This window comes from Bos indicus x Bos taurus, chromosome 19 (genome assembly GCF_003369695.1).
Source record: "Bos indicus x Bos taurus breed Angus x Brahman F1 hybrid chromosome 19, Bos_hybrid_MaternalHap_v2.0, whole genome shotgun sequence".
In the NCBI taxonomy this organism is placed as follows: Eukaryota; Metazoa; Chordata; class Mammalia; order Artiodactyla; family Bovidae; genus Bos; species Bos indicus x Bos taurus.
The window spans coordinates 21,161,374-21,183,014 of NC_040094.1; the positions used below are offsets into that span (position 1 = coordinate 21,161,374).

The window sequence follows — 21,641 nt, forward strand, 5'->3', positions numbered from 1 at the left end:
GGCCCAGGTGGACAGAGTGGCACAGTAACCTTATCCCTGCCTCCTGTGTGTTGACAGGAGCATGTGGTGAAAGAAGAGCTGCTCAACGCCCTGTACTGTGAATTCATCAACCGAGTCAATGAGGTTGGAGTTGATGTCAACCGTGCCCTTGCCCACCCCTACAGCCAGGCCTTGATTCAGTATGTCTGTGGCTTAGGACCTCGCAAAGGGACCCATCTCCTGAAGGTAGGATCGGGTTGAATCAGGAAAAAAAAGGAAAGTTCTTATTTCATTGACCCTTTACTTTCCCAGCGTGGTTTGACCAAAAGGACAGGGTCAGAGAGGTAAAGGCACTCGCCTGGAGTCATCCAGCTAGTGAGAGTCAGGGCCAGACTCCAGCCTTGGTGGCCGCAGTCCTGGTCGTCGCTACCGCATTCTGGTGGCTCACGGAAAAGAGCCTAAGCCATGATTTAGAGGAAGGCGAGAGTATGCTAGACACAGACCTTGGGATAGTGGGCTTTTCTTCCCCCGGAGGAAAGAAAGGATTTCCGTACAGAGAGGGGCATGTAGCAACCCTCAAGAGTATTTGTGGTAATTTTTTTCTTGATGTGGGATGGGTACTTGAGTGTATATTTTACATCAGCTTTGAAGCTGTGCATTAGCTGTGTATTGTCTTTGCTCGGCACAGTGTAGTTCTTTAAGATAATTTTTTTAGTAGCAGTCAGTATGTTGTGCTAACTGCTCAGTGCTCAGTTAGCTGTCGGGGTGCTAGGGCAGCTTCCCATTGTGGAAGGTTTCCCAGAGACCTGGAAACAGACCAGGAGGTGGGGCCTATCTACTGCTCCTGCTCACTCCAGGCTTCTCTTCCAGATTCTGAAACAGAACAACACCAGGCTCGAGAGCCGGACTCAGCTGGTCACCATGTGCCACATGGGTCCCAAAGTCTTCATGAATTGCGCTGGCTTCCTCAAGATTGACACTGCCTCCCTGGGGGACAGGTGATGCCCTCTGCCTGGGTGGGCCAAGAGGAGTTCTCTTGGGCTTTGCTTTGGGGGTTCGGGGATTAGGGCTGTCAAAGGGCCACAGACTATTTAAATTAGGAAACGTTTTAAAGCCAAGAATCTTTATTTAGTCAAGAGCCTCTGACCTATGGAAAAGATCAGTTCAATTATGTGAAGCTTTTCTGTGAGGGAAACATCAAAAGAACCAACTTAGTTTATCAATTGAGGACAGAAAACATAAGACTTGGTTCAGTAAACACAAACTTGTTCTGCTGTTGTGATTTTTTGTGGCTCAATAAGGGTGGGAATAGTTGGGGCATTGGAAGAGGAGTGTGGGGGTCTGAGGAGATAAGAAAGGGGGAGAGAGATTTGCTATGTTCTGAGATAATGTTATTGAGAGAAAGTTCTCTATTCACTTGGACTTTGGACTTCACTATTGACCTCTTCCTCTCCAGAAGTTATCAACTCAGTCTTTGGAGGATCTTTTCCACGGGCACATAGCTCCTCATTCAGTAATGGAAATCAGTGGGGAAATAGGCTTCAAGTTCTAAAACTTCATTTTCCACCCAGCTTTGCTGTAACACTCCACGAATAACATAGGTCCATGTGAGTGCACGGGCAAGACCAGCCTGGGAAGGCTTTATGGGGGAAAGTAGCTGTCAGCAAATTCTCAAAGGTCTTCTTCCCCCTTCTTGTTTTATTTATAAGACTTTTATATATAATTTCATCATATAAAATTCAATAACATATAGAAATATTATGCAGAAAGTGGAAGTCCCCCATAATCCCACCCCCCAGAGATAACTGCCATAACAAGTTGATGTATACTACAACTTTTCTAAATTTTATTTTTGCTATGCATTTACTAACTACCCATTTACTACAAAAATGGGATCATACGGTTCATAGTGTTTTGCAGTGCATTTTTCACGTTATCAATATATCGTGGCCATCTTTCATGTCAGCACACACAGACCTACCTCATTCTTTGTAATGGATGTATAGTATTCCATTGTATGGAGGTACCCTAATTTATTTAACCAGTTCCCCATTGGTGGACATCTGGGTTGTTACTAGAAGCTTTTTGTTATATATCCTGCTCCTCTTCTGCCTCTCCTTCAGCACTGACTCATATATTGAAGTCCTTGATGGTTCCCGAGTTCACCCTGAGACTTATGAGTGGGCCAGGAAAATGGCGGTGGATGCTCTGGAATACGATGAGTCAGCTGAGGATGCCAACCCTGCGGGGGCCCTTGAAGAAATCTTGGAAAACCCAGAGCGACTCAAGGACCTGGACCTTGATGCCTTTGCAGAAGAACTAGAGAGGCAGGTGGGTGACAGAGTGGAAGGCCTGGCCTAGACGAGAAGAGACTCAGGCAGCACATCCTCAGAGAAGCCCCAGTACTTTTAGTGTGAGAGACTTGATCCTCTCCCTCCCCATGCAGTACTGGGTTTACTCAAGGAGATTTTCAGTCTGCTTATTAAGGAGCAAAGGACGTCTCAGAGACTGCTGTAGTCATTGTGGGGGGCATGTTTTGGGGGAGCTGGGATGGGGGGGTAGTAGTTTCCTTCTGGGACCTCTTAACTCCTCTCCAACTGTGCAGTTTTGCATCTGTTTCACACATTGTGATTCCATGAGGGGTTTGGGGGGATTTTTTTTGGCTGCACTTTGGGTCTTCATTGCTATGCTTAGGCTTTCTTGAGTTGGGACGACTTGTGGCGAGTGGGCGCAACTCTAATGCTGGTGCACAGGCTTCTCATTGTGGTGACTTCTTTTGTTGCGGAGTACAGGCTCTAGGGCCTCCAGGCTCAGTAGTTGTGGTGCAAGGGCTTAGTTGCCCTGCAACATGTGGAATGTTCCCAGACCAGGAATCGAACCTGTGTCCCCCATGTCGGCAGGCAGATTCTTAACCCCTGGACCACGAGGGAGGTCCCCATGAAGCATTTTTATCGTATAACAGTGTTCCATGGCTAAGGAATAGTTTGAAAAGCTGATTTAGTACATGTTGTGGGGAAAGAAAAGAAACCCTGACAGGAGCCAACTGGCTGCTCCTTTCTTTGAAACCCCTGGTGGCTCAGGTTGGGGAGCAGTTGCAAGACTCTTAATGGGGGCTTCTTCCCCAGGGCTATGGTGACAAACACATCACGCTGTACGACATCCGAGCGGAGCTGAGCTGTCGGTATAAGGACCTCCGGACAGCCTACCGCTCCCCCAACACAGAGGAAATCTTCAATATGTTAACCAAAGAGACACCGGAGACCTTCTACATTGGTAAATCCTGGGTCTGCTTTCTTTAGTTGGAGGAGGAGAAGAGGGGGTAATGGGATAGTGTTTACTGTGCATGTTCGAGTCAGACTGTAATTCCAGCAGAATAAGGCCAGCTTGTACTGTGAGTGGGAAAGACCAGGGAAGCTTTTAAAAAGATTGTAGAGCCCTAAGCTGGAAGTCAAATTCGAGTTGCAAGGTCAAATCGTGCTTTTTAACCTGCTTTTGTGAGGTATTCATGGGGTCAGTCTTGTGGCTTCATTTTCCTGTCATCAAATGAAGGGAAGATCTCCCTTTTTGAAGATGTGAAGGAAATCAGGGGAGATGCTCTAGGACAGATGTTCTGTCACTAAACAGTTGGTGGGGAGGAGTCACCTCTCCAGTTCTCTCAGCCTGCCCCCCGTTCTCTTCCCTTCCTTCTCCTCCTTTCCCCTTCCTGCAGGAAAGCTCATTATCTGCAACGTCACTGGCATCGCCCATAGGCGTCCACAGGGCGAAAGCTACGACCAGGCAATCCGCAACGATGAGACGGGGCTGTGGCAGTGCCCTTTCTGTCAGCAAGACAATTTCCCGGAACTAAGCGAGGTATGTGCTACAGTGTTGTTATGGTCCCTGGATGTTTGTGATTGCGTGATCTCAGTGCTCTAGAAAGGCGTCGAGAATGGGAGTAGTTTAGGTGACACTTTACCGTGGCAGTGCACAAAAAGGGAAGAGATCCGGAACGGACACAGGCCTAACTTAAAGTCCCTCCGTGTGCTGCTAGTCAGAAATGGTCTCTGTGCTCTTATTCTGTTCTCACTCAGCCCTTAATCCTTGTTTCCCATTCTCTGAGGATCTTGCTCAGCCAGTTAGAGACATGAGGAAATGTATGCGTTTTTTGCATACAGGGTGGGCATGGTGTCCCTATGTTAGTTAGAAGGTATCTGTAGACTCCCTTCAGTGTTTTCATCCTCCACACACATCTTAGTTTTTCCCACAGTCTTCTCGACGACATCTGCTTTTTTCATGGTTAGAACTCATAAAAGCCATCCTGAACCTTTTTCTGTATCTTCACATGTTGCTTAGGCAGATAGTAAAACAGACCATTTCTCAACTTTACCCAGTAAAAGAAACTGGTGAGATTTGTCAAGGATGTAAAAGAGCCATGATGTGCTGGTTCACTGAGGTGACAAACATATATTTCTTAAGCTCAGAAGGGCAGGACAGAATGGGAGGGAGGGGTTTCAGTTGAAGCTGGAGGGACGTATACAGTAAATTAACATAAAAGGTTGATCTGCTGGCCAGTGGTGCCAACATGAGTTCTGCATCAGGGAACCTGGGGGAGATTCAAATTCTGTGTTGCTGGGTGGCTGAGTCATCGTGTTCTCACATCGTGATGCCAGTGTCAGTGGTAAGATGAATTACAGCATTCCTGCCAGCTGTTTCCTGACTGTATGGTCTCCAGAATCTTAATGATCAAGCTCTTCTCCTGATGCTGTCCTTAGGTCTGGAACCACTTTGACAGCGGTTCATGCCCAGGCCAGGCCATCGGTGTCAAAACACGGTTAGACAATGGTGTCACTGGCTTCATCCCCACCAAATTCCTCAGTGACAAAGTGGTAAAGCGGCCAGAGGAACGAGTGAAGGTAGGTGAATGACAGGGCTAAGGCATCTGGCGCAGTTTTCAGCAGCCCAAATCAGGCTGGCTTTGGGCTGTGCCCACCAGGAGTTAGGCTCTGTTCCCAGGGGCTCCTGGTGGGGAACATTTCAGGAGGATTTATAGCCAGTTGAGTGAAGTCAGGGTAAGAAGCATCTACCCAAATGAGGAACAGTTATTGTTCACTGCTTTTGTGAAATTTCATCAAGTTGCCAGCCCTTCCTGTGTTGGAAGCCATGGTTTAGTCTGGCGGGCAGGAAGCAAGGCCTGGCATTCCATGCTGTGAAGCAGAAAGGCTGAGTTCCCTTTCTGTTCTAGTTTCTCTTGTCAGAGCTGCCATGTATTATGCACACACTGGATTCCAGCCCTTGATATTTATATATGTTGTCTCAAATCTGCTAGTCCAATGGAAAAGGGAATATTTATCTTCTGGTTTCAGAGAAGTTTGAGTGCCTTTTCCAGGATCATCCTGTTAGTGACATCTGCTAGTGGTACCAGATCTGCCAAATCTCTGGTTCTAAGTGTCGTGAACCCCTGAGAACCATGGACTTAGGAAGGCTGGGGAAAGACATTCTTAACACAGACATCCTTCGTTTTATTGCCCTTCACAGATACCATTGTTTTTTTTTTGTTTTTTAAACAAATTTAAAGTTGGTAGTAACCCTGCATTGAGCAAATCTATTAGTACCATTTTTTCCAACAACATTTGATCACTTCATGTCTCTGTGCTACATTTATTTGTGCCAATTCTCACAATATTTCACACTTTTTAATTATATTTGTCAGAGTGATCTGTGATCAGTAATCTTTGATGTTAGTGTTGCAAAAAGATTTGGACTCGCTAAAGGCTCAGGTGATGGTTTGCCTTTTTTTATCAATAAAAGAAATTTTAATTAAAATTTTTAATTTTTTAAAAATATAACAGTGTTAAAAAAAAAAAGTGTTGCACACTTAATAGACTATATTATGACCATAACTTTTATATGTTCTATGAAACTAAAAAATTCTAGTGACTCACTTCATTATGATGTTTGCTTTATTGTGGTGGTCTGGAACTGAACTTGGAATGTCTCCGAGGTATACCTGTAAATGGAGCTAGGGCAGTTTCCAGGAGAGCTGTGCAAATTGACTGGGTTTTGTCACTCTAAAACAGAAGGGCTCAAATCAGGGGGAGAGTATAGAAAAACTGTTACTTTGCTTTTCCTCCAAAAAGGCCAGCCAGACTTGGCTCACACCCTAAGAACAGTAATTGGGCAACTTTATGGGGAAAGAGAATAGTGCCAGTGACAGATCCCAGGGGACTCCAGTTGGTGTTTCTGCCTAGAGCAGGAGTCATCAGTACTTGGCACAAACTAGTCTGTGGACCAAACTCAGCCCGGAACTCCTGCTATCCTGACACTCAGTAGCCGGCTGGCTCTGGACAGTCTGTCCACCTTTCTGCCTGGACTTTGCTGTCCTCACGTGTAAAACAGGGCATCGGGCTAGACCGTCTCTGTCCCTTCCAGCTCAAATGTTCTGTGGATCTAGGTGGGAATGACTGTTCACTGCCGCATCATGAAGATTGACATCGAGAAGTTTAGTGCAGACCTGACCTGCCGCACCTCAGACCTCATGGACAGGAACAATGAGTGGAAACTGCCCAAGGACACCTACTATGACTTCGATGCCGAAGCAGCAGACCACAAGCAGGAGGAGGACATGAAGCGGAAGCAGCAGCGGACCAGTGAGTGCTCCCAGCCATGCTGTGCACCCCGAGTCCTGGCAGCCCTCCCTCCCCAGGATGCGCGTGCTGACTACTTGGCTTCCCAGTGGGAGTGAGTGCTCAGCTCTGAGGGGCTGAGGACCAGAGGCAGCAGGAAAGGGAGTCATAGGCCGGGCTGGGTGCCAGGGTCTTCTTGGGTCACATTTTCTTTGCTAATGCACTGGGACTCCTAAAATTTCATTCTCCCAGCACCCTAGGAGCCCAAGTTAACACATCCTTCACACCCAGAGGGGGTGAAAGTCTCAGAATTTAGTAGTGGATCAGAAATTTAGCCATGGCTTGTCTTATTGTGCTGGCTCCCCATCCCATCAGCTGACCTATGCTTCTTTCCTGCCCTCTTCAGCGTATATCAAGCGAGTGATTGCACACCCATCCTTCCATAATATAAATTTTAAGCAAGCAGAAAAAATGATGGAAACCATGGACCAGGGTGATGTGATCATCCGACCAAGCAGCAAGGGTGAGAATCACCTGACAGTGACCTGGAAGGTCAGTGACGGCATCTACCAGCACGTGGATGTGCGGGAAGAAGGCAAGGAAAATGCCTTCAGCCTGGGAGCCACCCTGTGGATCAACAGTGAGGTAAGAGGCAGCCCCTGCACACTCTAGCATCCCCACTCCTGCTTCCAGAAGCAAGCCCCTTCCATTTTAGTCACTTGTGTGCATTGTATGTATTCTAGCTACTCAGGACAGCAAAACTCAGGGCCCTTACGAAATGAGTAATTTGACAGCAATTTTGTATATATCGTGTTTCTTTTTCTGTCCTCCAAGTTCTAAAATAGACTATCTAGAGAAGCACTAGAGGAAGAGGAGAAAATACACATGCAAGTGCTCTGTCCTCAGGCAGACACAGGCCAAATTTTTCTGTTCAGTGGAGAGAAATTTTATGAAGGCCCTTACTGTTCCCAAGCGCTAAGGGAGAACTAAAGTTATGATTTAAAGGGTTTTATGGACTTCCCTGGTGGCTCAGCAGGTAAAGAATCTGCCTGCAATGCTGGAGACCTGGGTTGGGAAGATACCCTGGAAAAGGGAATAACTACCCACTCCAGTATTCTGCCTGGAGAACTCCAAGGACTGTGTAGTCCACGTGGTCACAGAGAGTCGAACACGACTGAGAGACTTTCACTTCACTTCACTGGTGGTCCAGGAGTTAAGAATCTGCCTTACAATGCAGGGGTGTGATTTTGATCTCTGGTTGAAGAATTAAGATCCTACATGCCTCAGAGCAACTAAACCTCCCTGCAGTAGCTACTGAGCAGGTGCACTCGTGCTTCAATAACAAAGACCCAATGTAGCCAAATAAATTTAAAAAATGTAAGGGATTTTGTGTCTTGTAAGCTAATAAACTTAGACCCAACTCACACAGATGGGTACATTGAAGGGACTTTGCAGCAGAATGAGGCTACAGCAGGAGGGCTGGGGGAATTCCTCCCCTCCATAGGTTATCTTCCAAGTGGACTTGAAAGGCTGGATCTCAGTTCAGAATGTGACACTCGGGGCCTTCACCTTCTTCCCACAGGAGTTTGAAGACTTGGATGAGATTGTTGCCCGCTATGTTCAGCCTATGGCATCTTTTGCCCGGGACCTTCTAAACCACAAGTATTATCAGGACTGCAGCGGTGGGGACCGTAAGGTGAGCCCAGGGCCCTGTGAGGGATGACCCCTCCCAGTCACTTAAGGATGTCTGGTTTCCCTTCAGTGTAGGGGATGCTGCGCTGGTGAAGGAGGTGTACATGGTGTGTGAGGCCAGACATTGTGTACCAAGCATGCTGCTATCCCAACCTCTCCCCCTCATTCTACCCCCAGAAATTAGAGGAGCTGCTCATCAAAACTAAGAAGGAGAAGCCCACCTTCATTCCCTATTTCATCTGTGCCTGCAAGGAACTGCCCGGCAAGTTCCTACTGGGATACCAGCCCCGGGGTAAACCCAGGTGAGCACTGGTGCTGAGAAGGTGCTGCCGCTGGGGTCCACAGATAGGTTTGCAGGCCCCGAACAGTACTCTCTCTGGTTCTGCTTGACTGCCTTTCCCCTCTTCCTGTTTCTAGTGGAGCTGGAGGTTGGAGGTGGGGACAGAGGGTGATGCTTTAGAGGCAAAAGCAAAGACTGAATAAGAAAGGTGCTTTAATCAACCGAGTGAAAGAGGAGGTCCCTTCACCTCTTCTCCCTGCCAGGGAGTGATGGAAACCACTGGACCCTCTCTCCACCCGACGGGCAGAGATGGGGGCCAACACGCTGCTCTGTCCTCCGCTTCACCCTCACCAGGGCCTTTACCCTCAGCAGTGGCTCCCTGCTGCTGTGGTGAGCGTGTGCTGAAGGTGGGGTAGGCTTGGAGGGCATCTCTTTTTCCAGTCGCCGGCCTGCTCTGTTCCCTTCTGTGTGTGACAGCCAGGCTGGCCTCCCTCGGTATTCCAGTATCCGCGTCCCTCAAGCACTCACACTGCACCAGACCAAGTCCTTCTCCCTCAACCTCCTTTGTTGTGTCTGTTACCCAGACTGATGGCCAGACTTGCCTTCTGCACTCCCACATCCCGCTGCCATCTTGGCCTCAGTCTGTGCTTCTCTGCTCTCGGTCCTGGACCACGCACGCACACATGATGCCCAGAGTGGGCTCCGTTAGGAGGTGCTCAGAGGACAAGCAGCTCTGAACCCTGCACCGTCGTGAGCACTTCTGGAATATCGTGCTTGTTTCTGATTCGCCAGCGTGCTTCCAGAAGATGGCAGCCAGGGCTGCCATCCACGTGGGGGTTGGAAACTGTTCCATGAGGAGCAGTTGAACAGAGGACTTTAACCAGGGACAGAGGCCACGTGATAGCTTCCCATGGAAAGGGTCACAGACTCCTTATGGTGCAAGAAGCAGGTTTCATCTTCATCTGAGTGAGAACATTGACATACTTAGCACTGGCTGTTGACAGCTGTGCTTTATTGATCACAATCCGTTCTCAGTATTGCGATGAGTGCCTTACACACTCTGTCTTGTTTATTGCTCGTAGGTTAACCGCTATAGATTTAAGTGTTATCATCCTCTTTTCACAAATGAGGCTGAGATTCACTTCAGTAACTTGGTACAAAACCATATAGGTGGTGAGTTGGCAGAGCCAATATTGGAACTGGATCTGAACCCAGAACCTCTTATCTACTCTCTGCTCTGCAGAGTGTTAAATGAGGACCGACCAGCCACCCTCAAGAGGTACTTGGACCTCATTCGGCTCATGGACCACTGTGCTTGGCTGCCCGGGAAGCCCCCCCCCACCCCAACACTGATGTCTGTATCCCCCTCGCCGGCTGTGTGGTGCCGTCACAGCAGCCCAGGGTGGTGACCGGCCCCCAGCGAGCCTTGTGGCAGCCTGTAGAGAGCACACCTGGGGCTGCTGACTCCAGGCCTTGTCTGGGCTTCTCTGTGCCTCCTCGCCTCGCCAGAGTGCAGCCTCCTTTTCCAGGGCCAGGGACTGGCTCTTCCGTCTCTCCTCCCCCTCGCACCCAGTGCGGCTGCTTCACGTGGTGGAGATCTGCTCTGGCCACTCGCTCGCAGCTGGCCACAAGTGGGATCTGATGCATGTTTCCTTCCAAAATCCCAGGATAGAATACGTAACTGTGACTCCAGAAGGATTCCGCTACCGGGGCCAAGTCTTCCCCACTGTGAACGGCCTTTTCAGATGGTTTAAGGACCACTATCAGGATCCTGTGCCAGGTGAGCTCTGCTCTCTGTGACTCCCAGAGTGTAGTTGAGGGACAGCTGAGCACTGAGTGGAGACAGACACTAACTCTGGCAGAAGGGGAGGCCTAGGCTGCCGCTGTAGCTCAACTCCAACTCCCTCCTCCTCACATCAGGAAGGCCCTCCATTCTCTTTGCCTATACAGCTTCCCTTTTTTTTTTTTTTTTAAACTTATGTATTTATTTGGCTACACTGTGCAGCTGTGGGATCTTAGTTCCCTGATCAGAGATTGAACCCAGGCTCTCAGCAGTGAAAAGGCAAGAGTTCCAACCACTGGACTGCCAGGGAATTCCCCCAGCTGCCCTTCTTTGCACCCACCTCGGTACCTCTCCCAGCTCCCTAAGTTGTAACGTAAAACTGGAAGTAGGTTTCTGGAGAGACTTCTCACTCGGGCCATTTCTTGTAGGTATCACCCCCAGTAGCAGCAGCAGGACCCGAACACCTGCTTCTATCAATGCTACCCCAGCCAACATCAACCTTGCAGGTAAGGAGCTCATGCCAGGCCTGGGGGTGAGAGGGATGGAGCTGGAAGGGCTGTGCCCTAACATGCCCATCTCCACCTCTTGTGCTTACAGATCTGACACGGGCTGTGAACGCCCTGCCCCAGAACATGACCTCGCAGATGTTCAATGCCATTGCTGCTGTGACGGGCCAGGGCCAGAACCCTAATGCCACCCCAGCGCAGTGGGCCTCCAGCCAGTATGGCTACGGTGGCAGTGGAGGGGGCAGCAGCGCTTACCACGTACGTGGCCTGGGGAAGAAAAGCCCTGCAGAGGGTGGGGAAGGGTGAAAGGTCATCCTTCACTAGCCTGTGTCCGTAGACTGGGCTCTGCAGGGCCCACCACAAGGGCCTCCACAGCAGGTGGGACTGCCACAGCATCAGGAGCTGTCTCCAGTAGGTGTTCCTTGTTCTCGGGCCAACTGAGGGGAAGGGGAGTAAGAGAAGCCATGACCATTCCACGGAGTCTTTTGGGATCTTGGAACCCGAGCCCTCAAGCCTCTAGACTCGAGTGGTCAAGTGGTGGGCCCTGCTGTTGGCCTGCCTCAGCTGCTCAGAATCACACCCTGCTCAGGAGAGTGTCAGCTGGAAGGCTTTGTGCAGAGCCCAGATTTTCAGCTTGTCAGAAATTTACCAGAAGAGCAAATAAACACAAAACCCAACCTAAACTCAACTGTCACCCTTCTCCAGGTATTCCCAACACCAGCCCAGCAGCCAGTGGCCACACCACTAATGACCCCCAGCTACTCCTACACAACGCCCAGCCAACCCATCACCACGCCACAGTACCACCAGCTGCAGGCCAGCACCACCCCACAGTCTGCCCAGGCCCAGCCCCAGCCCTCCTCCAGCTCCCGGCAACGGCAGCAGCAGCCAAAGTGAGTACACCAACAGTAGACAGGTCGTTAGTCGAGGTGGGCGCTCTGGGTCTCCTGACAACCGTAAGCCAGGTGGTGTCCCCCGGAGGACTAGGCTCTGGGAGGAGCCAGAAGAATACTGCTGTCTATAGATGTGAGATCCATCTCTGCGGGAATGGAGGCTCCCGGGGACTGTGGGGTGGGCTTTCTTCTGGCGAGCCGCAGGCCGAGTCAAGTCCTTTATCACACACCCTGGTTCTCCCTCCAGGTCCAACAGCCATGCAGCCATCGACTGGGGCAAGATGGCAGAACAGTGGCTGCAAGAGAAGGAGGCGGAGCGGCGGAAACAGAAGCAGCGGCTGACCCCTCGGCCCTCCCCCAGCCCTATGATCGAAAGCACCCCCATGTCTATTGCTGGCGATGCCACCCCACTCCTGGACGAGATGGATCGGTAGGGCGCCTGCTCCTAGGACTCTGGTTACCTCTGAGGCTGGGAGAGACCTGGCTGCCCACTGCCTCACTCCCTGCCCCTCCTTTTCTGTCCATAAAGTGGCGTGAATTGACGTTCTCTTTGGTGGTCAGCCTGGATGGGCGACAGGCTAGATGGCCTTGCGAACTTGAGCTCAGTGTGCGCTAGGCAACAATCCTCTCCTCCAGGCCGTCACTGACTGCCTGTCCTGGGACCAGGCTGGGAGCGGCGTGTGGCAGGGAGGAAGAAGAGGAAGAAGAAGGTGAGAGTGGAGTTTTGTGCTCTGCTCCCTACAAGCCATTTTGGGCTTCTGCCCTCCCCTGACTCTGGGCTGCGGCGGGGCCAAGTTCAGCACGCGAGTCTCCCCCGCGCTCGTGGGGAGAGGGATGCTATTTATTCAGTTTGGGACAGGAGGACGAGTACTTCCACCCTGGTGCCAACAGCAGGGTGGCCGTCAAAGCAGGATGACGAGGGATGTAGGGGAGCAGTGCTGACCTGCCCAGCCCCCACCTGGCTGCCCTCACCCCTTGCTGCCGCCGCTTCCTGCCTGTCATTTGAATAAACAGTGTTTCTACAGAGCACCTGACAAAGCCTCTCTCTCCCAAGTCTCCGGCTCTTGAGGGGGAGCTTTCAAAGCTGTGTTGGGAGCTCTGCAGGCTCCCCTGACCCCAGGCCTTCAGAGAGGTGGTGACTCACAGAGGAGCAGGTGGCTTCTGCATCAGACCGCCTAGGATCACAGCACTGTGACCTTGAGCAAGCTTTCTTGTCTGTAACACAGAGACAAGGATACCTGCCTCAGCAGGGCAGCTGTGAGGACTGAGATAAAAGGTGTGACGGTCAGTCCGGGGGCTGGGACCTCATCACACCTCAGTAAATGTTTGCACAGCTGTTGCTTCTCAACACACGGCCACCCCATCCACCACCTTCTGGTCTTCTCTGCCATGCCGGGGAGAGGCCAGAAGTCAATCTGGGTTTCTCCACTTGAGCCCTACGCCTCTCCCCACTTTTAGCTGACTGGGCCTTGGGATCTGATCTCTACGTGAGTCGCCCCAGGACAGGCCCTACACTCACCTGATCCTGCCCACACAGCCCTGGTGAGGGCCCCTTCGTCTAGCCCGCTTCCTCTTTAGTTCTGAATTGATCTTCCTGTGTTCCTTCACGTCTTGTCTCACGGCCCTGGGAAAGCAAGGCTTTCCCCTCCCTTTTCTCTGAGGACTGCTGCCCATACTTGGTGGGCTTCCCACCTGACGTCTTCATTCAAGATCCCTTTGGCTGTTTCTTGGCAGGAGTTGGGGGGAGGGGCTTGCCTTCTGACAGGAATTCAGTTCCTTTCCCTTAAGTATAAAAGGTTTCTAGAAGGGGGACTTGCCTGATGCCTGCCGATGTGCGGGACATGGGTTCGATCTCTGGCCTGGGAAGATCCCACTGAGCCCATGCTCCGCAACCAGAGAAGTTACCACAATGAGAAGCCTGAGCACAGCACCAAAGAGCCAGTGCAGCCAAAAAAAATAAATTTAAATCTTTTAAAGAAGGGGGGGTGGGGACAGTTTAGAAGGGCTGAGCGGGAGCAGAGCCAACCAGCTGGGAAGACTGTGTTCCCTTCAATGCCACCAGCACCTTCCCCAGGGCCACTTAAGAGTAGGGAAAGGCCAGGCACGGTGGTACAGAGTGGGTTAAAAGGTTCAATTTATTAGGGGTATCACTGCACACAGTACTGCCCTTCACCAGGTCGATTTCACACAGACCTGTCTCCTTCCCACCCAGTTGTGCCTGGACCTAGGATATTACAGAGAAACGGGCTCTGCCCCTTCCCTGCCCACCCACCTACCTTCTCTGGACTTCTCTTGAAAGACGGACCGCCCTTCAGAAACCCCCGCAGCCCCTTAGCCCTTTGGCTCCAGCCATGCCCAGAGCCTGCCCCCTGCCCCCACAAGTAGCCAGGTTGGAGGGAGAGAGAAGCAGGGGGTCAGCTACAGGCTTGATCGCATTTATTCTTCACCCTGGTCGCCTCAACTGAGATTGGGGTTTGATGCTGGGGGAGATCTCCTCTTGTTGATCTTCTTGACTGGCGAGGTCTTCAAGCCGGGCTTCTTGACCTGGACCCCGTTCTTCTCTCTCTTCCTGGGTGATGAAGACTCCACAATATCCTCACTGGAGGGTTCCTCCCGCCCAGGGTCATTGTAACTGTCCTCACTCTCCAGATCCTGCCGGCTGTCTGGGCTGGACTCTGACATCCTGGCCAGCTCTCTTGGGCTTAACGATCGGCTTAAGTCCGGAGGTGATTCCGATTTAACTGGGCTTTTCTTCTTCATCAACTTGCCCTTCTTGACTTTTTTCTTCACCTTTGCTTTTTCCTTTTCGTCCGTCTCCTCCTCCTTGTCTTTCTCTTTTTTTTTCTTTATCTTCTTGATCACCCTGTTGCCCTGGGACTTCCCAGTGGGGCTTTCAGAACGCCAGATGGTGATGGGAGCTGCTGAGTCAGGGGCACCCGTGATCATGCTCATGCCTGTGTCGGTGGGGGAGTCAGTGGGGGTGGGTCCCACCTGGGTCGGGATGGGAGGCTTGCTTTCCTCTTCCTCCTCCTCCTCCTCCTCTTGGTTTAGGTCATCTGCCCCACACTCATGGTGGATGGGGTGGTGGATCACTGCCACGGAGACAGGCCTGTAGCTCTTGCACCTTTGAGGAAGGGGGGCAGGGAAAGATGATTGAGGAGAGCAGGGCAAGGTGACTGACAGAATGTGGGGGCCAGTGCCCCCTTTCCACCTGCCAGAACTCACCAGCCGTACCAGAACCGCTCCACACACTCTTCCTCTGGGATGAGTTCAAAGCATGGGGACTGGATGATGTCGAAACAGGTTGAGTCCACATCTCGGGAGCAGGTTGGGCCCACATCTCCAGAGCTGCTATTCGTCTTCTCTGAGCAGTCCTTCAGCCTGCCATACAGGGGGCTCAGCCTGGCTCCCATGCCTCCATGACTCCCCAGGGGCCCAGAGCGAGAAGCCTAAGGGACAGCAGGCTTCCACTGGGCCCAGCCCAGGCTGCGGGAAGACCTCCCCACGGCCCCTGGAGCAGAGCCGGGCTTACAAAGCTGGGGCCGGGAGGGCAGAGCTGACACGGGGAACCACAGTGGACATTTTGGGCCTGGGTCTGCCCAGGAGAGACTCCTGGGCTGTTGGTCTCCCGAGGAGGGGGCCTTACCTCGAGTCACAGTCACAGTGGCTGAGAGAGTGCAGGTGCACGTCGTGGTGGACACAGTCAGGGGAGAAGGGGCGGACGATGTGCCCAGCACACTTGTGTTTCCAGCAGCACCTGTCGGTGTTCTTGAATTCACCTGAGGCGGGAAGGGCATGGGTCACAAGGCGTCCACGGCAGCACACCTGGATCTCCCCTCTCAGCTCAATCTAAAGGTTTCATCGGGTTCCCCTGCTGCTACCACCCTCCCTCCCCCACAGTTGTTTTGTTTTTGGCCTCACTGTGCAGCTTGTGGGATCTTAGTTCCCCCGACGAGGGATTGAACCCAAGGGCTCCAGCACTGAAAGCACGGAGTCCTAACCCTACTGGACTGCCAGGGCCATCCACCCACACACGCACACACAGCTGTCCTTGTTACTTGGACAGTAACTTGGTTACTGCTTGGTAGCAGTAACTCAGCCCAACAGCACCTAGGTCTCAGCCTCTCCTCTCCCCAGCCCATTGCATGTGAATCTGCCTGCCCCTTGCAGACTTCCAGGACAGTGTCTCACCAAGGTCCCCACCAGCCCCATGCTATCTGGTAACACCTGCCTCTTCCCCTCCCCTGCCTTCTATGGGACCCCCACCTTCCCAGGACCCTCCACTGACTCCCACCTGCCCCTCACCCAGTGCTCAGAGTTGTCAGCTGACCCCGTGTGCGCAGAGTAACTCGGGGAGTGGAGGGCCGAGGGGAGCCAGTGGCATCTTTGGTTCCACTCAGCACAGGCCCAGAGGGGAGACCGATGTCCCGCCCCTCCCAGCCTTTGAAGCCGCTTCAGCCCCAGGGCCCTGCTAGAGCAGGCCGGCTTGAGCCAGGGAGGAGCCTGACTGAGCGCCACCCCCCACCACCCCTGCCGTGTCACGCCCCTGGGCTTCTGTCTCTTCTTCCGCTCTTCTCTAAGCCTCTTCTCCCTGCAATGCCTGTCTCACCCTCACTTGTTTCCCCTTTCTCAGACTCCCTGTTCCCTCCTTATCAAGTTCCCATTCCCCATCCATTCTCTCCCCAGTCCTTAGAGCCACAAACTTGAACAACCTTGTAGGGGGCACAGGGGAGAAGCTGCCAAGAGATGACTGGAATTAGGGGAGGCCCCCGAGGAAAGATGCCTACCTCTTTTGCTAGGATGCATCAAGCCTGTAGGCACACTGGTCTCGCCCAGCCTTCACTCGCACTGCCTCACCTCTGACCCTGCCTAAGGCCCCAGTGGCGTAATCCTTGGGCCACCATCTATAACATAAGCCCACAAAGGGACAGGGCACCTTCCTGCAGGTTCCCCCTGAACCTCGGCTCCAGGTACTCGTGAGATCCAGGGCTGCCTGGCTTGGGGTGCTGTGGCTGGCTGACTCCCTCAGAACAGGCCAGGAGGACTGTGCCTTTATCCAGCCCTGACACGGAGTAGAACTGGAGCAAGACTTCATACTGGCCTCCAGCCAGCAGTTAACTCAGGCTGGCCTTAAAGTTACTCCAGGTGACCTTAAAGGACTTGAGAGGTGAGACAGAAGCTTGGTCTGAGCCTTCCCCCACCTTCCTCGTCCCTTCCCTTCCCCCCACCAGGCTGTTGGGGCCTGGGTCCCCCATACCCCACCCCCCCCACCCCGCCCAGATCCACTTCCTGGCCTCCCTTTGTGCTTCCTTTCCTCCCACGCGCCAAGGCGAGGGAATAAGAGTCCTGCCTGGGAGGCAGGACCTTGGAACACCATCACCACTGCCTCAGGGTTTCTCCAGCACTGCTGAACTGCAGCAAAGGGCAGCAGAGTGGCAACTGCCCTGAATTTGTAGTCAGGCCTGAGTCCAAGTTGAGTTGGGTGACCTAGGGGCAAGTTACTTTACTTCTCTGAGCCTTCATTTCCTTACTCACAAAAATGGAATGATGGTAATGCCCCTTTTGCAGGGTTGTTGAGAGGACTCAGTTCACATGTGTCAAAGATATTTGTGCACCATAAAGGGCTGTACAAAGGAAAGGGGTGGCACTCTCTGCGGGGCACGAGAAGGAGCTGGGGTAGGGCAGCTAGGTGACCCTTTCAGGACCAAACACCTCCCTCCCTCCTGCCTAACCCCTGGGGCCAGAGATTTCCACACACCCCGCCCCCACTTGAAGGAGGACCCACCTTCAGAGGATAAAGTAGAAGCATCTGTGCTGGACTCCACACTAGCCAGCAGGTGTCCTCTCCCCCAGCTGGGCAACCTGTTTATATCTGAGAGAGTACACAGAGGTAGCAGCAGCCCCTCCCCACTCCATTCACTCAGAAAACGGCTCCGGAGAAGCTCCAGGGACAGCCCCCAGGAGATGCAGCCTTTAAAAGACAATAGTCCCTGCTCTCCACAGGGGCTGGGGGAGGGGATGAGGAGAGGAGACACCGTCTGTAACAGTTCAGGATGGTGTGAGGCAGACCCTGATAGGGAGGGACAGGGTTGGGAGGAAGGCCTGTGGGAGCAAGGACACTCACTGAAATTGGGGGCACGGGGCTTCTTGGAAGAAGCATAATAGGAGTAGGATCTGGAGAGAAGAAGAGGAGTGAGCCAGAGTCTAGGTAAGAAGGGACAGTTTCAGGGAAGGGATTGTCCCAGGGTGTCCCCAAACGAAACTCCAACACGACAGCAGCTCCATCAGCAACCACAGAGTAAAGTCTGCACTTCCTTTTCCTTCCTACAATTGGCTTTGTCCTTTGAGGGTACCGGACTGAGTCCTGCTTAAGGAAAGGAGATGATTGCTTTGGGACTTCTGCTGGGCCTTCAGTGGTACTTGGTCATCCTTCTACAGGTCTCTGGTCAGCTCTATCTGTTTTCCACGGCACAGGAAGTGCTCAAATGAATGAAACTATGAATGCTTCCCCGGAAATTTGTACCCCGCGACTGCTGCTCTCAACACATCATTGCGTGGGCTTCATCCCTGGCTGCTCCCACCCCCATCGACTTCTAGCCTGGGGAAGTGTCCCTCCTTCCTCCTTGCCCAAGCGTCTGAACTCCAGGTCCTGGACAGAATGCTCACTTCTGCCTCTTTCATGTTTGTTTTTCTTCTTACAGGCTATGAACATTTTCAAACAAAACATTCTGTGAACCCTATTTCTCCTTATGTAACTGCATAGCCACCCTTCTTCCTTTTCACTTCCTCATTTAACAGATGTATTGGACAGCTTCACTAGGCGGCCTACCAGCAAAGAAGGCCCAGTCCCTACCTTCAGTGTCTTGACCTTTGTCTTCTCCAGCCACTACAGCATGGCAGCCATCCCTGCCCTCCTATCAGAATAGCCCAGGCAAAGGCCACCAGTGATCTAATAGCTAAACCCAGTGACCTTCTTTTTGTCTCATCTCACTGACGCTGTTGATTAATCAACCTCTTTCTTCTGCAGACTCTTCTTTTGGCTCTCATGACACACCTCTCATCTCTTTCTTCCTTCCTAGCTTTTAATTCTTTCCTAACTTCTTTGCTGGCCTGTACTCCTTAAATTGGTGATGACCAGGGTTCTTTTGCTGGCCTCATTCTCAGAAGACTCTACAGGCTTGTCTTGGATAATGTTATCCATTTCCATGGTTTCAACATCCACTAATAAAATGACATAAATCTCGATCTCCAATGCATACTGCTTTCCTGAGCACATAGCCTATGTCCTCTCCGATATTCTCAAAACATCAGACCAGCACATGTCATATGAACCCACCATCTTCTCCCTACCCTTCATGAAACACTGTCTCTTGTAACTTCCATTTCAGAGAGCAACGGACACCTCAGCTAGAAATCTAGGGATCATCCTTTGCCTCACTTCTCACCAACTCAATGACCAAGTCTTGCCATGCTTGCTTGTCCCCACGTCTGACTGATTCAGACCTATCAGTTATCTCTGACACAGACAGCTGGAGTAGCCTCCCACCTGGCCTCCCTAACTTCTGTCTCACTCCCTACATCCACTCCTCACGATGCAGCCAAACTGGTTTACCACATTCCTCCTCTTTAATAGCGTTCCACTACCTTCAGGATGAGGTGCAAACTCTCCATCATGACATAACTGGTCCCCCAGTTGGTTGACTGAATGAACACATGAGTAGAAGAAAATAAAGGCCTACTGGTGCCACAAGAAGCTGTGGCATTGGAGATTCTGTCCAGGGTTCAAATCTGGGGACTTATCTGGGGAAAGAAAATTGACCTTGGATGAGCATTTTTCCAGGGTCAGGCACTGTGCTGGGCTTTTAAAATATGCCATTGATTCTAAATCCTCACCAAAGCACATTTTATGGATGGGGACACAGAGACTTACAATAAGTAACTTATCCAAAAAAATAAGTTAATAGATGACAGAGGTAGGATTCAAATCCAATTTTCTTGGCTCCATAGTCTATGCTCTTTCAGCCTCTCTACTTGTGGTTCCTATCCAAAACCTGTCCTGCCAGCTATCACTTCCCACTACAACTGCTTTTCACCTCTAACACAGCCAATTCCTCACCCTCTGGTTTTACTCAATCCTGACTCCACAGCCTCCTTTATCCAGCCTGGACCCTAAAGGTCAGGCCAGAGTGACCTGAGCCAGGATCAGGATTCAAACTCTGCTTGCTCTCAACAGAGTCACTATGGAAGAGGCTTATATGCAGGGTCCACTGACTAACCGCCCCTTCCCCCGTATGCCCAAGAAGCCTTGACGGTCATAACTCTAACGCCAAGGGGAAGGATTTAATAACCCGCCTCAGATCTGAGGAAGACAATCTGCTCTAGTTTCCAGCTGAAGCAGCAATCTGGAGCTCCTGCAGCAGAAGTGATTGAAGATGGCCATAGGGGAGACCCCATAATGAATGAGTGACATTGAATGAGAGAGAGCTTAAAAGGAAGAGGGAAACTTCAGGTCTCTCAGCAGGACATTAATCGAGGTACAGGGACCTAACTCAAAACTCACAGGTGATGCTCATTTGTACAGTCCGCCCAGTCCTGCGAGCTGAGGAGCTCCCCCTGCCCTTGCGGCACAGGGGTTAGGGTTCCAGGTCGGGCGCCCAAGCAGCTGAACGGGGGAGGGAGGTAGGGAGGGGGGAAGGAGGAAGGAAGGGAGGGAAAAATCAAGGAAGGGAAGGAGGGAAGAGGGAGCTAGGCAGGGCAGCTCGGGTTTCCTTGGAAATGCCGCCCTGGCCCCGCCCACCTCTGGAGGCGATTGTGACGTCACTAGTGGAACTTCCAGATTTTTTCCTGCCCTAAAGTCAATGGAACCGCGGTTCCAGCCAAACCCTCCACTTCCTGCTTAGCGGCTGAGGCACAGCAATGCCTTCCACCCCTACAACTAGAGGTCGTAGTTCTGGCTCAAACCAGACGACCCCAGTCCAACCCGCAAGCGGTTCTCCAGCTCTCCTGTCCCTATTGCTCAATCATTGGTCCAAGTCTCGAGTGAGCCCGCCCCCAGGCCCTAACTCCGCCCCAGTCAGCCTTTGGCCCCGCCTCCTTCGTCGGGCTCTCAGGTTCCACCCCCTCCTTGGGTTCTCAGGCTAGTCCCCCGTGCCACGCCCCCCAGCTGAAAGCCCTCCCCTAATCTGCCACGCCCCCTGTTTACCCGTGCTGCTCTCATCCCACGAGCTGGTATCGTCCTCAGTTTTTTCCTTAGTCCACCTTTCAATCCTCAGTGTCGTCCTGACCCACATATCTCTCGGTCTAGTTCTTCGTCTCTACAAGACTCTTCCACGCATAAGTCCAACCCTGAACCTCAGCTTGGCCGAGCCCACTGTAAACCCCAATCTCAGCTTCGCCCCAGTCCGGTCCTTAACTCCGCCTCATGCTTGCCCAGTCTCCCCTCTCCCTCTGCTCTAGGCTGCGTTGTCTTAGCCCAAGTCTGAGCTTCAGCGGCGCTCTTCATCCGGGGCCTCCTAGCTCCTTCCGGGCCCCTCTCTCTTTGTTCCACTTTAACCTTAGCACCTCCCCCGTATCTCAGGCCTAAACTTTAGCTCGGCCGCTCAGGCCCTGCCCTCAGTCCCATCCCTAGTTCCTCTCCAGATCTGCTCCCGGCTTAGTCCTACCCCCAGAACCTAGCCCCGCCCCAACCCCGTTCTTAGCCCCGCCCCAGCCATTCTCTCAACCTCCCGGCCCCTCCCAATCCTTCCGAACCCAGCCGCAGCCCTTAGCCCCGCCCCCAATCTGCACTCGGGTCCGTGCGTGTCCGCCTGGGGAGCTACTCCCATCAGTCTCCAGTCCTCCATCCAGGATTTCAGGGTTTCTCCTTCCCTGGTGGAAGGCCGGGCTCGCTCTTTCTCTCCCCCAGCA

General features: G+C 52.2%; 2 protein-coding genes across 7 annotated transcripts in view; one reads left to right on the forward strand and one right to left on the reverse strand.

Moving 5' to 3' along the window:
- The window catches only part of SUPT6H (SPT6 homolog, histone chaperone), a 31,252-nt gene extending 18,490 nt beyond the window's left edge, over nt 1–12,762 (forward strand). For all 3 annotated transcript variants that reach the window (XM_027519197.1, XM_027519198.1, XM_027519199.1), the window contains exons 23-37: nt 58–225; nt 850–977; nt 2,103–2,310; nt 3,105–3,252; nt 3,689–3,831; nt 4,731–4,871; nt 6,410–6,605; nt 6,988–7,226; nt 8,164–8,277; nt 8,451–8,575; nt 10,221–10,333; nt 10,765–10,842; nt 10,934–11,100; nt 11,548–11,735; nt 11,983–12,762. In XM_027519197.1, the coding sequence (XP_027374998.1) occupies nt 58–225; nt 850–977; nt 2,103–2,310; nt 3,105–3,252; nt 3,689–3,831; nt 4,731–4,871; nt 6,410–6,605; nt 6,988–7,226; nt 8,164–8,277; nt 8,451–8,575; nt 10,221–10,333; nt 10,765–10,842; nt 10,934–11,100; nt 11,548–11,735; nt 11,983–12,169 (2,343 nt within the window). In that variant the 3' untranslated portion in view covers nt 12,170–12,762. The remainder of the gene's footprint in view (nt 1–57; nt 226–849; nt 978–2,102; nt 2,311–3,104; nt 3,253–3,688; nt 3,832–4,730; nt 4,872–6,409; nt 6,606–6,987; nt 7,227–8,163; nt 8,278–8,450; nt 8,576–10,220; nt 10,334–10,764; nt 10,843–10,933; nt 11,101–11,547; nt 11,736–11,982) is intronic.
- A 1,090-nt stretch (nt 12,763–13,852) lies between these two features.
- On the reverse strand, nt 13,853–21,407 carry PROCA1 (protein interacting with cyclin A1). Of its 4 annotated transcripts, none has more exons than XM_027519200.1 (5): nt 20,938–21,406; nt 17,521–17,607; nt 15,382–15,514; nt 14,961–15,116; nt 13,853–14,859 (listed from the first exon to the last, which is right to left on the reverse strand). In XM_027519200.1, the coding sequence occupies exons 1-5, from the start codon at nt 21,023–21,025 to the stop codon at nt 14,193–14,195; spliced, it is 1,131 nt and encodes a 376-aa protein (XP_027375001.1). In that variant the 5' UTR covers nt 21,026–21,406; the 3' UTR covers nt 13,853–14,192. The 4 variants fall into 4 exon arrangements, with proteins under 4 accessions (XP_027375001.1, XP_027375002.1, XP_027375003.1 ...); XM_027519201.1 differs by lacking the exon at nt 20,938–21,406 and adding an exon at nt 20,296–20,820; XM_027519202.1 differs by lacking the exon at nt 17,521–17,607 and having other exon boundaries at nt 20,938–21,407.
- Nucleotides 21,408–21,641: the final 234 nt, after the last annotated feature.